The sequence below is a fragment of the Aulonocara sp. 'chitande type north' Nkhata Bay genome, linkage group LG16 (assembly GCF_057382095.1).
Source record: "Aulonocara sp. 'chitande type north' Nkhata Bay isolate Kocher_YH1m ecotype deep benthic linkage group LG16, A_spYH_male_GT1.1, whole genome shotgun sequence".
NCBI classification, from domain to species: Eukaryota; Metazoa; Chordata; class Actinopteri; order Cichliformes; family Cichlidae; genus Aulonocara; species Aulonocara sp. 'chitande type north' Nkhata Bay.
In genome coordinates, this window is record NC_141359.1 from 27,378,768 (window position 1) to 27,391,248 (window position 12,481).

The 12,481-nt window shown below is 45.5% G+C and overlaps 1 protein-coding gene across 1 annotated transcript; it reads left to right on the forward strand.

The window, feature by feature from the left end:
* The first annotated feature begins 3,840 nt into the window (after positions 1-3,840).
* LOC147311730 (uncharacterized) lies at positions 3,841-6,327 on the forward strand. The gene has a single exon (XM_086265671.1). The coding sequence runs from the start codon at positions 3,934-3,936 to the stop codon at positions 6,325-6,327; it is 2,394 nt and encodes a 797-aa protein (XP_086121797.1). The 5' UTR covers positions 3,841-3,933.
* Positions 6,328-12,481: the final 6,154 nt, after the last annotated feature.

Below are 12,481 nucleotides of genomic sequence, written 5' to 3' on the forward strand. Positions count from 1 at the left end.
AGAAGCCTCTGAAATTTGTATTTCTGCTTGAAAAGGTCGAGCCTGCAGCTTTGGGTTTGCTAAGCTCATCAATTTGATTCTGTAAATATTTGAATGCCTCATTGGCGAGAGACTGGCAATCCGGATTTTTGTCAGGGTGCCACCTGAGGTACAGTCTCTTGATGGCTTTGTGCCTCTCCTCCTCAGGAAGCCTCCAGATCTCTGCCAAACATTTATCAATTTCCCTTTTAGCTTCCTCAACAGAGGCTGGTAAAGAATTTGTTGACGATTCAGAAGAATGTGGCACAGCTCCTGTCAGTGGTTCCAGCTCCATGCAAGTGTTTTCTTCTGGTTTTAGCGTCTTCTTCTGTGGTCCTGGCTCTATGCATTTCCTCCTTTCTGTTTTTACCTTCTTTTCTCGTTTAAACTGAAACAGATCAACACAGCTGACTTCAATGGGCTCATCTTCTCCTACTTCTATTTTGTATCTCCATGAATATCGTCCATTGTGACCAGGCAGTTCTTCAACAATAACTGCATAAATGTACTTGTCATCAATGCTGTAGCCAACATATTCCCCCTCTTCAAAGTTGTTGAGGACATTCATGTCCAAACAATCATGCCATTCTTCTGGAACCTCTGTCCCAGGGGCTGCTGGACCAAAAGAGGAACTTTCAGTTTCAGCACTGTCACGGATCTGATGTTTAGCCAGAGTTTTCCGAACATCTTGCAGATCATCACACATGAGGAGTTGTCCCAGCACTGGAAGGTGAACCAATGCAATTCTGTTTCCTAAAAGAGCATTAATCTCCTTTGTCAGTGTCATGATGACTTCATTTATTACCTTGGGAGCCATGTCATCATTGTGCTTTAAGTAAAAGGTACACCCTTGTTGCCCTCGTTCCACAGATACATCTGTTTCTTCATCAGTTTTGGGAAGGGGCTGTTTATCGAGCCAGAGTGTTGTTTCCAAAGTTTTGCAGCAGATAATCTGTATACTGCCAAAAGTCTTCTCACACATTTTAGTGGCATCTTCTTGTATTATTTTGCCTTGAGAATTATCTCTAATAAGACAAATTAATCCATATTTAAAGGTTCCCGAGGAGAGATGTTTATCAAACCATCCACTAAATTCACAGCCAGTCCCAAGTTCACAACACTGCATCTTTGATTCCACAACTCTTTCCTCTGTGAACTCAGACAGCATCTTTGGCTGAAACTTCTGAGGCAGCAGTTGCAACACCTGATGATGCATGTATTTGTCGTTGCCCAAATGACATTTACTGAGTTTCTCAAGCAGCAGGAACTTGTTCTCCAGCGCTTCTTCCAACCTTTTGGTCTCAAACACTGTGTCGTTGTAGCAGAGTGTGGATGATGGGTATAATTTACCATCTACTGCAGGAAGATACAGAGTCTCAACATTTTCAAGAAGCGTCTGGTTTCCCTGAGCACTGATTAACTTAAACAACTGCTCAACAGCTCGTTTCACAGTTCTCAGCTGGTTTGAATGTAGTTTTTGTTTATCACAGGAATCAGCGTAAACTGCTGCCAAAACATTACAATATTGCTCTGCAGTAGCTTCGTTCTTCACACCAATTTTCTGAAAGAACGGTGCATACACTGCATCTTCTTGAGTAATCTTGTACAGATATGGTCTGAAGTCCAGATCATAGGAGAGCGACAGACACACGTCATCAGGCCTCATAAGTTTTGTGTCTTTTTCAAAGGTAAGGCACTACCTGTTGAATTATTTCCAAAGTGTGCCAAATTGGACATGATAAAATTTAAGTCCACTCACTGAAGTTACTGGTGGGTGTCTGTTTTGATTTTGATGAAAATCTCATGAGTTGATGCAGTTAGAGTTCTGCTAAGAAGAAATGAAAGTAGTTAAGAGTCTGATAAGAAAAGTTTAAATACTGGGTTGAAGTCCCAAAGAAATTGAGTTAGAGTCTCAAGTAGTTTGGTAGGGAATTGGTTATCTTGTTGGTTAGAGTCCAAATTTGGTCATAAGAGTGGACCTGAGCGGTCAAATTGACCACTAGGTTGCACCTGCCTCAGTTATACACTTGTTTCGGGTGTTGATTGTTGTTTCAAAGTATTATAAATTATTCTAGAACGGCAGTTCGAGTCTGCTAGGAAGCGCAGTTCTCGGAGGTAACGCTCCCTCCCGGCCAAGGACGCTTGGCCCTGACCTATCGGCGAATAGGGTTAGTACGGTTGGCAACCGGGGAGAACTTGGGAACCTCCAAAATAGCTAGGAGTTAGAGTCTCCTTACCGTTTGGAACGGTATCTGCGCTTTTTTGGGCAGCAAAGGTTGGACCTTGGGTGTTGGACACTTTTAAATTGAGTTAGGGATTTTAGAAATGAGGCCAGAAACAGTTAAAGTCTTGATACTGGTTAATTGATCGCAAAAAACTCAGGGAGTTTATCGGTTAGACTGTTATGTTAAATTTGTCGAAATTCGATAGGTGTTAAAAGGTTTAAAATCTGTGCAGTTGTAAATATAAGACGTCTCTGTAATAAAAAAAAGATCTCTGTGGGTCGAGTCAGCAATGCACTGACTGCCTGCTGCTATTCTTAGATGAAGAGTGTGTGTGCATGCAAATGAGGCAGCTGATGCAGAGCGCATGAGAGGACTATGCTTTCGGTTTTGTGTGTCATTCAGCTCTATAACTATTGTTTGCAAATGTGGATAAATGTCTGCAATTAAAATGCTGGCTTAGTAAATAATAACATTGTAAATATATGAATGGTGACAGCGTTTCAAAATAGAATATAAGAATTGTTTGTGTTTAAAACCAACGTTTAGGTAAGAAGATTTAAGGTGGATTTGAAGGCATTAACAAAAAATAAAAGGGTTACAGTCTGCAAGTGTTGTTAATTCATGAGCTGACTGGATGCAGAGTAAGTGGAGTGGTCATCCTGAGAGGATTGAATGATGCTCTAACTCTGTGGTCAAGTCAGACATAGGCTTTAAGCAACCATGAGCCACTAATAAGCGTGACAAATTAATGAGTATGTGTAAATTGAACTTGTTAAATAGCCTTAATAGAAGTAACTCAATGAACACGCAATAAAGTGGACTTTTTAGGGGTAGTTTACCACTGATACCATAAAAAGCAACTTAATTAGTAGTTCAATAACAAATTTTAAAGATAACCTTTGTTATTTGATAAGAGAGAGAAAATTCAGGTTACATATAGTGAATAAATAAGGAAATGTTAATCTCTGCGTCATTCCACACTGAAATTTCAATTGTAGGGGATCATTTGGAGGTGAATTGTGTAGGACACGGGGAGACAGAAGAATCTCCCCATGAGTTTTCGGTGTGCATAGAAATTGAGGAGGCTGAACTGGAAGCCTGCCTGGGTCGTTGTTTTTGTTTATTTGAGGGTCTGCTGGAAGTTTGTGAAAACGACCACCTTGATATGTGGGAGCCTTCTCGGGCAGCGATTTTTTTGTTAAACCTGTGGCAGGCTGTGCAAAATGGAGAAAGCTTTGACATAATGACATAAAGGTGATTTCTTGGTTTTAGATTTATTAGTACGGGACAAGTTGAGGGACCCTTGAGGGTGTGTTGCTGTAAAGTATATAAGGGACGCGCAGCGCCGTTAATGGGTTTAAAATAAATGAAAAAACACTAATCCGAGGAACTATTGGAGAGGTAAGTATACGGAGGTGAGCGCGTTGCGCATAAGGGTTGCTGGTGTCATATATATTAACACTTTGAGGGCAAATAATTTTGATTGAGTGTCAACGCTTGAGAACGCGAGGACAGCGTCTAAAGTGCTGGGTTAAACTTTGTGTGTCACCGAGCAGGGGAAGAGGAGCCAGTGGTTGCGAGAACAGCGAGACGAAGACTGAAACCGAAAGTTAAGCGTGTCTGGGTGACCTAGACCAAGAAGGTGGAGTCGATCAACGCCATTGGAAGAGGTAAGTCTGTGTTTCAGAGAATGGCTGACAGCTCGGGTGCGACACCTAGTGGGAAAAGGGGATGCAAACCTCTGAAGGATCAGCTTGAACAGCTTAAGAAAGCTATTCGTTTGGCTTCCCCTGGAGCATTAAAAGCAGCAGAGAAAGAGTGCCAAGCGATGGAGGTTGAGGTAAGCAAACTTATTACATCTCAACAGAAAGGGCTGGGTGATAAAATAGCTCTGAGCCTGGTGTTAAAAACTGAAGGAGAGAGATGTGAACAGAAATTGAAACAATTTGAAGAGGAGTCCAAGGGACATTCAGTGAACAGGAAAGCCAGAGGAGAAATTAAGGATCTAAAAGAAACTCATGCCAGGTGCTGTAAGTGGCTGCTCCTGTGGAGGACAGCCTCTTCCTGGATGACTGAGGAGGAGGATGACACAGGAAAATCAGGAGATATGGTGAGTATAATGGAGTCTTTGAAACATTTGAAGGAGGAAAATAAAAAGCTAGAGGACCAAGTGAAGGACTTGACTCCGAAGGTAGAAGAGGCTAACAGGTATTACACACCGAAACTATATCCTTGGGCTGAATTGGCACGTTGTGCACCACCACCACCATATGTCATGCCTGTAATGACCCTTGGAGGGGGACAAGTTCGTGGTCCTGATGGACAGACTGGAGTTGTCCTTGGCGGAATAGCAGATGTTGAATATACTACTACTCCCCTGAATATCCCCGAAGAAGGGATAAGGGCAGTGGAATGTCAGTCCCAAAATATGGGAGGGACAATGATAGCCTCAGCTGCAGATGAAGGCTCGACCTCGCCTCCCAGTTTGGTGGATAGTGGAAACATCATACGGGCCGAAGTGTCTACAGTGGAACAGCCAAAGCAGGACGGGGAGGCCAAAAGGACCCCTAGAATGAAGGACAAAATACCACAAGGAGTGATAACCAAGGGAGAACATTGGGAAGGAGAACTGTATGGACAAATGCATGAGCCCTCACGTGCGTTAATAGAGGCATTAACGGTATTGGAGGTTATAAAGCAGAGAGTAATGCAGGGAGGGCCAGAAGAGGAGAATGAAGACCGTGCGACGTCATCAGAAGAAGAGGACGATGAGGAGGACGAAGATGGAGGACCTGAGCCCCAACCAAGTACAAGCCTAATTTTGAGGAAAAGAAGTGTGAAGAGAGACCAAGCACAGAGACAGCCCATATTTAGGAGCTCAAAGGGAAAAGGAAAGTTGAGGAAGAGTAGAAAAGTGAGTTTTGAACAAGGAGCTCCTGACCCTGGTTTAAATCTGCCTCTAATAGCAGGTCCAAAGAACGAACCAGTTTATCGCGCCTATAAGGTGAGAGATTTGGAAGCATTGGTTAAACAACTTCCACCAATAACTGAGGGAGGAGCTAGCTGGTTGAGAAGGCTGGGCGCGTTGACCGAAGGAGAAGAATTAGCGCTGGGCGATTTTCGCGCTTTGGCCGGACGTTGTATGCTGGGTGGTGGGTTAGCAGATGTAGAGCAGATAGCTCAAACAACCAGATATGCAAATGACCTACAATACCATGAGGTGCAGAATGACTTAGCAGATGCAGTCCGGGAGAAGTACCCAACTCCTAACTCTGGAGCCATTCCAAAAATTATTTGGGATCCCAAAAACACACCCAGAGAGTTTTTAGCTAAAGCAAAGGAACAATGGTTGTTAGAAACAGGAATACATCCGGGGAAGGAGGGTGAAAGTAGAGCGTGGTTTCGTTCGGCAGTGCTGGCAGGGCTGCCCAACCAGGTTGCAGTTGACTTGGAAAAGAACCCAGATTTTGCCGTTGCAGACTCGGTGCAGTGGGAGAGACATGTGACCCACAGACTTCAGCAGGAACAGGATTTGACGAACAAACAAAAGAAAGAGTTAGATGAAGCACAGGCGCAGCTGCTTAGGCTGCAGCTGGGTGAGGCTCGCGAAAAATATAATGCGAAGAAAAAAGAACCGAAAGAACTAAATAAGACTATAATGGTGGCAAGGCCTCAGCCCGATCCTGTGCCTGACTGGTCAGATCAGGATCCGGGTCTCTACCCTGATGATCGTTGGCCCGCCAATGCACCAAGGCAGCGTCAACCCGTAGGGAATTGGGGGACCGGTGGACCGCAGAGAGGGCGTGGTGGATCCGTGAGGGGAGGACAGAGGGCTCGGAATCCAGGGAATCCTAATAATGTGTCTTGGACTGGCTGTTACAGCTGTGGAGCAGAAGGACACTGGTCCCGAGAATGCCCTGAATCGCAGCAAAATTATCAGAGGCGAGGCTATCAATCCCAGGCACGAGGAGGCCCAAGACAAAGAGCTGCTTACAGGGGAGCACATCAAGCTCCAAACCCGAATGCAGCACCAGCCGCCCAGTACCCGGTAGCTGACTGGGGCTGGGAGGGGGAGCAATACTGACGGAGCCCGGAGAAACCAAACAGCGTGGGGGCGGCAGAACCCATGCTGTCAATGACCGTGGAAGGCACTGAATTGCCCTTCCTGGTGGATACTGGAGCAACATACTCAACATTGAAAGACACACCAGACAGTGCAACACTCTCCTGTCACACAGTTAATGTGGTAGGCTTTTCCGGGATTCCAATGACACTGCCATTGACGGATCCAGCATTGACAAAGCTGGGAAAACAGACTTTGAAACACCAATATGTGGTGTCCTCACAGGTGCCTGCAAATCTCATGGGCAGGGACCTGCTTGTGAAACTGGGAGCCACAATCATGTGCTCACCAGATGGACTGATTGTTACTCTGCCTGGAGGAAAAGAATTCCCGTGCCTGGGATCACCTTCAAAGACTCAATATCTAGTCCAGAACTCTGAACAACCCACTGCCGAAATCTACTGGGGGAGGCTAGTGGAAGAAGGCATTCTGAGACATTATCAGCTATGGAAACCCTGGATAATGAGCCTGGCCGTCTATTCCCCCCCGCGAGATCCTTTCCACGTTACACTCTTTTATGATAGGGAAGATAATGATATCTATCGGGAACAGTTCCAGTCTGATCTTGAGGGACAGACGTGGAATGTGCAAACACATAACATTTATGTTGGACCAGAAGGTGTGGCCGCGGCTGTGAAATTTACTGATGAACAACTGGCTTGGTACAATGTGGGAGAGGATTCAGCCCCTCACATTACATTGGCGGTCCACGAGGGTCATGGGCCAAGAGATCTGGGACCAATGGTCAAGCGGGCGCTGGACAACGCATGCTGGCAAAGCACCCAAATTCCAAATGTCTGGTATGCACCAAAATGTAAAATATATCGCATAACTTGTTTGTCCAACGATGCAGTGATCTTAGAACATAAAGAAATCTCCAGAATACATGGCAGGGAAAGAATGGATCATCCTGATGCAGTAGCTGAGCTCTCAAAATTGCCTGATACTTTGTGGTCCGCAGGGCCCACAGATGTAGGTTTGGCTAACTGTTCGCCTGTCCTGTTCCAGCTGAAGTCTGACATACCAATTAACAGACCACAATATAAGCACAAAACTGAAGCAGAAGAAGGTATAGCTGAAACCATTGAAGGACTGTGGAAGGCAGGAGTGCTTGAGCCCTCATGGTCATTTTGGAACACACCTATTTTGCCAGTGGAAAAACATGGGACAGGGAAGTACCGTATGGCACATGATTTGAGAGCAATAAATGCCATGCTGAGGACTGACACTGTGCCTGTACCAAATCCCTACACGGCTCTGACCGAAATTACTGGGGACCAAAAGTGGTTCACATGTATTGACCTAGCGAATGCATTCTTTTGTCTCCCACTGCACGAGTCACTCAGAGACATTTTCTCGTTCACATACAGAGGCCGGAAATTTAGGTACACACGCCTACCACAAGGCTTTGCACTCTCACCAGGAATTTTCAATCAGGTGTTGAAAGAGGCATTGTCTCCATGTCAACTGCCAGAGGGCTGTACATTAATACAGTATGTTGATGATCTTCTTATTGCAGCCCCGTCAGCAGCGGCCTGTACGGCAGCATCGCTCGTGGTGTTGAACAGATTGGCGGAGTGTGGCTTCAAAGTGAGCAAAGAAAAACTGCAGTTGGTCCGGCCAGAGGTAACATTCCTGGGCCGGGTGATCGCACACAGATCAGTGGGGTTAATGAACACACACAGAGACCAAATTCTGACACATCCAAAACCAAGAACTGTGAAGGAGTTGCTTTCCTTTCTTGGCTTGACAGGTTACAGCAGGCAGTTCATTCCGAACTATGCGGGTAAAACGGCCCCTTTAAGGGACCTGATCAAGAAAGTTGGTGTTCGAAATCTGAAGGCTGAATTGCCTTGGACGCCGGACACAGAGACAGCGTTCATTTCGCTAAAACAGGATTTGTCAAGAGCCACAGATCTGGCCACACCTAACTATGATGAGGCATTTTATCTGGATGTTTCAGAAACAAAGGGAGTTGTGAATGGTGTGTTGTTTCAGAAAAAAGGGGGAGGTAGGGATGTACTTATGTATGTTAGCATAAGATTAAATTCAACAGAAGCAAGGCATCCCACATGCACACAACACGCAGCAGGAGTAGCAAAGATAATTCAGAAAACAGCACACATAGTGAGGGAACACCCACTGAAAGTGCTTACCACACACAGTGTAGTGGCCTATGTGAACTCACAGGCATTCACAATGACTCCACTGACGCAACAAAGGTTGAGCAAAATTTTAGAGGCGCCAAATTTGATATTCACACATGAAGGAATAAATATGGCAGACCTAATGGGGTCAGGAGAACCACATGACTGTATTAAGAAAGCCCAAGTTGAAGGAAAAATCAGGGAAGACCTGAAGGCAGAGCCCATACTTGGAGCTGAGGATTGGTTCACAGATGGATGCTGCCACAGAGATGAAGAAGGATTGAAAGCGGGCTATGCAGTAGTCTGTAGAGTAGGAACTGAGTTTCAGGTGAAAGAAGCAGGAAAAATTGAGGGACAACAGTCGGCCCAGAGAGCTGAAGTGATAGCCCTAACTCGAGCCCTGAGGTTGGCTAAAAACATGAGAGTGAACATCTACACTGACTCAGCATATGCGTTTGGAGCAGCTCATGTGGAACTGGCTCAGTGGAAGAGAGCCGGGTTCAGAACGGCCACTAATGCACCCATCTGTCACAAAAAGGAAATGGAGGAACTGGAAAAGGCCCTGGAGGACCCAGACGAGGTAAGTATTATGAAATGCAAAGGCCACTCACAAGCAGACAGTATGGTGGCAAGAGGAAATCAGAAAGCTGATGAAGCCGCAAAGGAAGCAGCGGGCTACAAAGGACAGAGACAACTGGTGCAGGTAACCCCAGAAGAGGAGGTTAGCACTAACAGCATGGAAGAAGTTAGACAGGCTCAGGAGGAGACATCCCCAGAGGAAAAGGGGGTGTGGGAAAACAAAGGAGCCTGGCAAGATGGCGGTTTGTGGAGGGGGCCAGATGGGCGTCCCGCTTTAACGGCCAAAATGGCGGAACAAAAGGTGAATGAGGCTCACGGGCTTGGTCACGTGGGAGTGAAACAGATGGAGAGAAATTTGTGCCGATGGTGGCATCCTGATTTGAGAAGGATGATATTGGAAAAGGCCAGAACGTGCCTAATTTGTGGGGCACACAACCCAAAGCCAGCAGTAAAACCTGAAGCTGGTAAGTTTCTCATGCCAGAAAGGCCAGGAGAAGAGGTCGTGATTGATTATACCGACATGATTGATACAGGCCCAGGTAGGGTGAGGTATTTGTTGGTGTGTGTGGATGTTCTGACTGGATGGCCCGAAGCATGGGCGACCAAACGTGAAGACGCGAAAAGCGTGATTAAGTGCTTAATCAATCATTACATTCCAAGGCATGGGTTTCCCAAGAGAATTAGGTCAGACAATGGTACTCACTTCAAGAACAAAGATTTGCAAGAGGTAGAGAGGATGTTGGGAGTGCAACATAAGTTCGGGACGGTCTATCATCCTCAATCTCAAGGAAAGGTAGAGAGGATGAACCTAAATTTGAAAAACAAGCTGGCTAAAATCTGTGCGCAGACAGGGCTAAATTGGGTCGCAGCCCTGCCCATTGCTTTGATGACCATAAGATGTTCTGTTAACCAATCCACAGGTTTCACCCCTTATGAGCTGCTGACTGGGAGACAGTTTCTAGCACCCTGGACAGGGGTCCCGGTGGAGCAGCCCAGGACAAGCAACAGGTCTCATGCAGAATATTTTGATGAGTTGAAGGCTCTTGTGTCCAGCTTTACAAAACAGGTCACTTGTGAGAGATCCACGGGGAACGGAGAGGTCCCGGACGCAAAGGCAGTGTGGCTGAAGGTCATTAAGCGAAAGTGGAAGGAGCCCCGCTGGACTGGTCCGTATGAGGTGACCGCCCGGACGGCTACAGCAGTCCAGCTGAAAGGGAAAGGCGACACCTGGTACCACTGGTCGCAGTGTGCACCCGCACACGAGAGCTTGGTGGAGGAAAATTCGTCTTCAAAGAACGCAGGTGTCAAGGAACAGAGGCAGAATAAACCTCTTCACCTGTGCAACGGGCCGACCAGTAGTCCACCTGGAAGGCCGAAGAAAGAAGAGCAGCCTAGGAGGAGATCGCCGCGCCTACAGAAAGGAGTGGTAACAAATTGAGAGTTTGAAAAGGGGTGGTTTAAATAAAAAGAGTAAAAAAAAAGGGAAAGTGGAAGGGGCTTGCTCTGTTAATTATGTTGTCTCTATCTGTATTGGTGGGTATTTTGGTGACTGGTGGTTGTTGTCTCATTCCTTGTGCCCGAAGGTTGGTAGAGAAAGTGATTGTAAAGGCAGTGGACCCTGGGGCGGTGGCCCCTATGTCCATGATGCCGATGATGGATCTGGAAGTAGTCGAGTGGACTGAGGAGTGAACAACAACCTATGTATCGACCTCTGGTGTGCCAGAGGTCGAAAGGGGGATTGTGGGGATGAACAAAAAGTATTTTACCAGCATAATATAATCTGCAGTATGATCATTGCTTTAACAATGTAACAGATAGCTTTAAGATGGCCTTAAGATGTTTATGATGATGTTAACTTTGTATTTCAGGTGCAGTTATAACTATTTTATACATATTGCATATCTGTGCTTATTTGAGTTGATGTTCAGGTTCTTTAAAGGTCGTAAGCCTCACTGACGTGACTGTTCAGGTGATACATGCTGAGGGAAAACTAGAACATAGAAGGAATTGCAATACATGCTTACAAAACACTTATATCAGGTCATTTTATATTAAGGTTTTAGTAGAGGTTCTTGGTTAAAACATTTATTTAGTAGAAGACATACACATAGTCTCAGTGAGCCTCTGGTCTGGTAAAAGGTCAGAAGTGCGAGAGGTGACATCGAGGCTGAGTGAGGTCGTGACACACACACTTTAAATTAGATTTATTTAGAGGATGTTTGGCTGTAACTGCAAAATTGTCTTGGTAAAAGAGGAACCGTTTCTTGGTGTCTCGGCAAGAAAGAGGAATAGGATAAGAACTGAAAGGTACACAGGAAGTGCCAGCCATGAAAATAGACGATGATGTTCTGTGTAAAAGGTCATTGTGGTGTTGATTTGACGTATGTATAAAATGTATCTGTGACGCATGAAGGGGCGTCAGTAAACAAACCCTGATGTTATAAAATAATTCTTTGTGCTTTAGTAAGTCGAAGATCAATTGCTGTTTCCAGTGATCTTCCCACGTGTGAATTAAAATCTTCGTTTGACTTCACCCGGCCGGACCAGTGTGGTTATTTTTCGATCACCTCTTGTACCCTTCCTCAGTTTTTGAATCTTAACACCCCTTGACTGTGGACAGTATCTGTGACCCAAAGGCACCTGAACCTCTTACTCCGAACCATCTTATACTGATGAAGTCCAAAGTTGCTCTACCACCACCTGGAAATTTGTGAGAGAAGACTTGTATGCAGCGAAGAGGTGGCGTAGAGTACAATACTTAACTGAGCAGTTCTGGGGTAGGTGGAAAAGAGAATACCTCATGAATGTCTCCACAAGACAGAAGTGGCACAAAACCCGCCGTAATCTAAAAGTGAATGACATTGTTATCATCAAGGAAGATATGTTACCAAGGTGTCAGTGGCAACTGGGGCGTATCGTTGAAACTATCGAAGGCGATGATGGTTTAGTCCGTCGGGTCAAAGTTCAAGTAGGAGTCCGAAGTCAGACCAAGAAACAGGACCGTGCTTTCAAGCCCCCCATTATCGAGCGGCCTATTCAAAAACTGGTGGTTCTTGTTGAAAGAGAGTAATAACAACCATGTTATTATCTGAGAGGAACTGACATAAACAATGTAACAGTCCAGGTGGCACCTGCTCTATGATGTTTGTACACCTGTATATTGGTTGAAGTGGTTTCATTTTGTTGTTGTTCAAATCATGTATGATTAGCTAGTTTGTAAATCATAGCATGATTGGTGGGAGTGTAATGAACCGCTGATCTGTAGCAAAAGTCATCCTTGCAGGGGTTGTCGGAACTGTATGCGCAGGCGCACTGAGGACAGATGCGCTCAGAGGCCTGCCCCGTAATGTGTATGGAGCAGTATGTCGCGGCAGGAATAAGTTGTACAA

Excerpts from the sequence above, each read along its gene's own strand:
- LOC147311730 (XM_086265671.1), top strand. The coding sequence starts at position 3,934 with ATGGCTGACAGCTCGGGTGCGACACCTAGTGGGAAAAGGGGATGCAAA.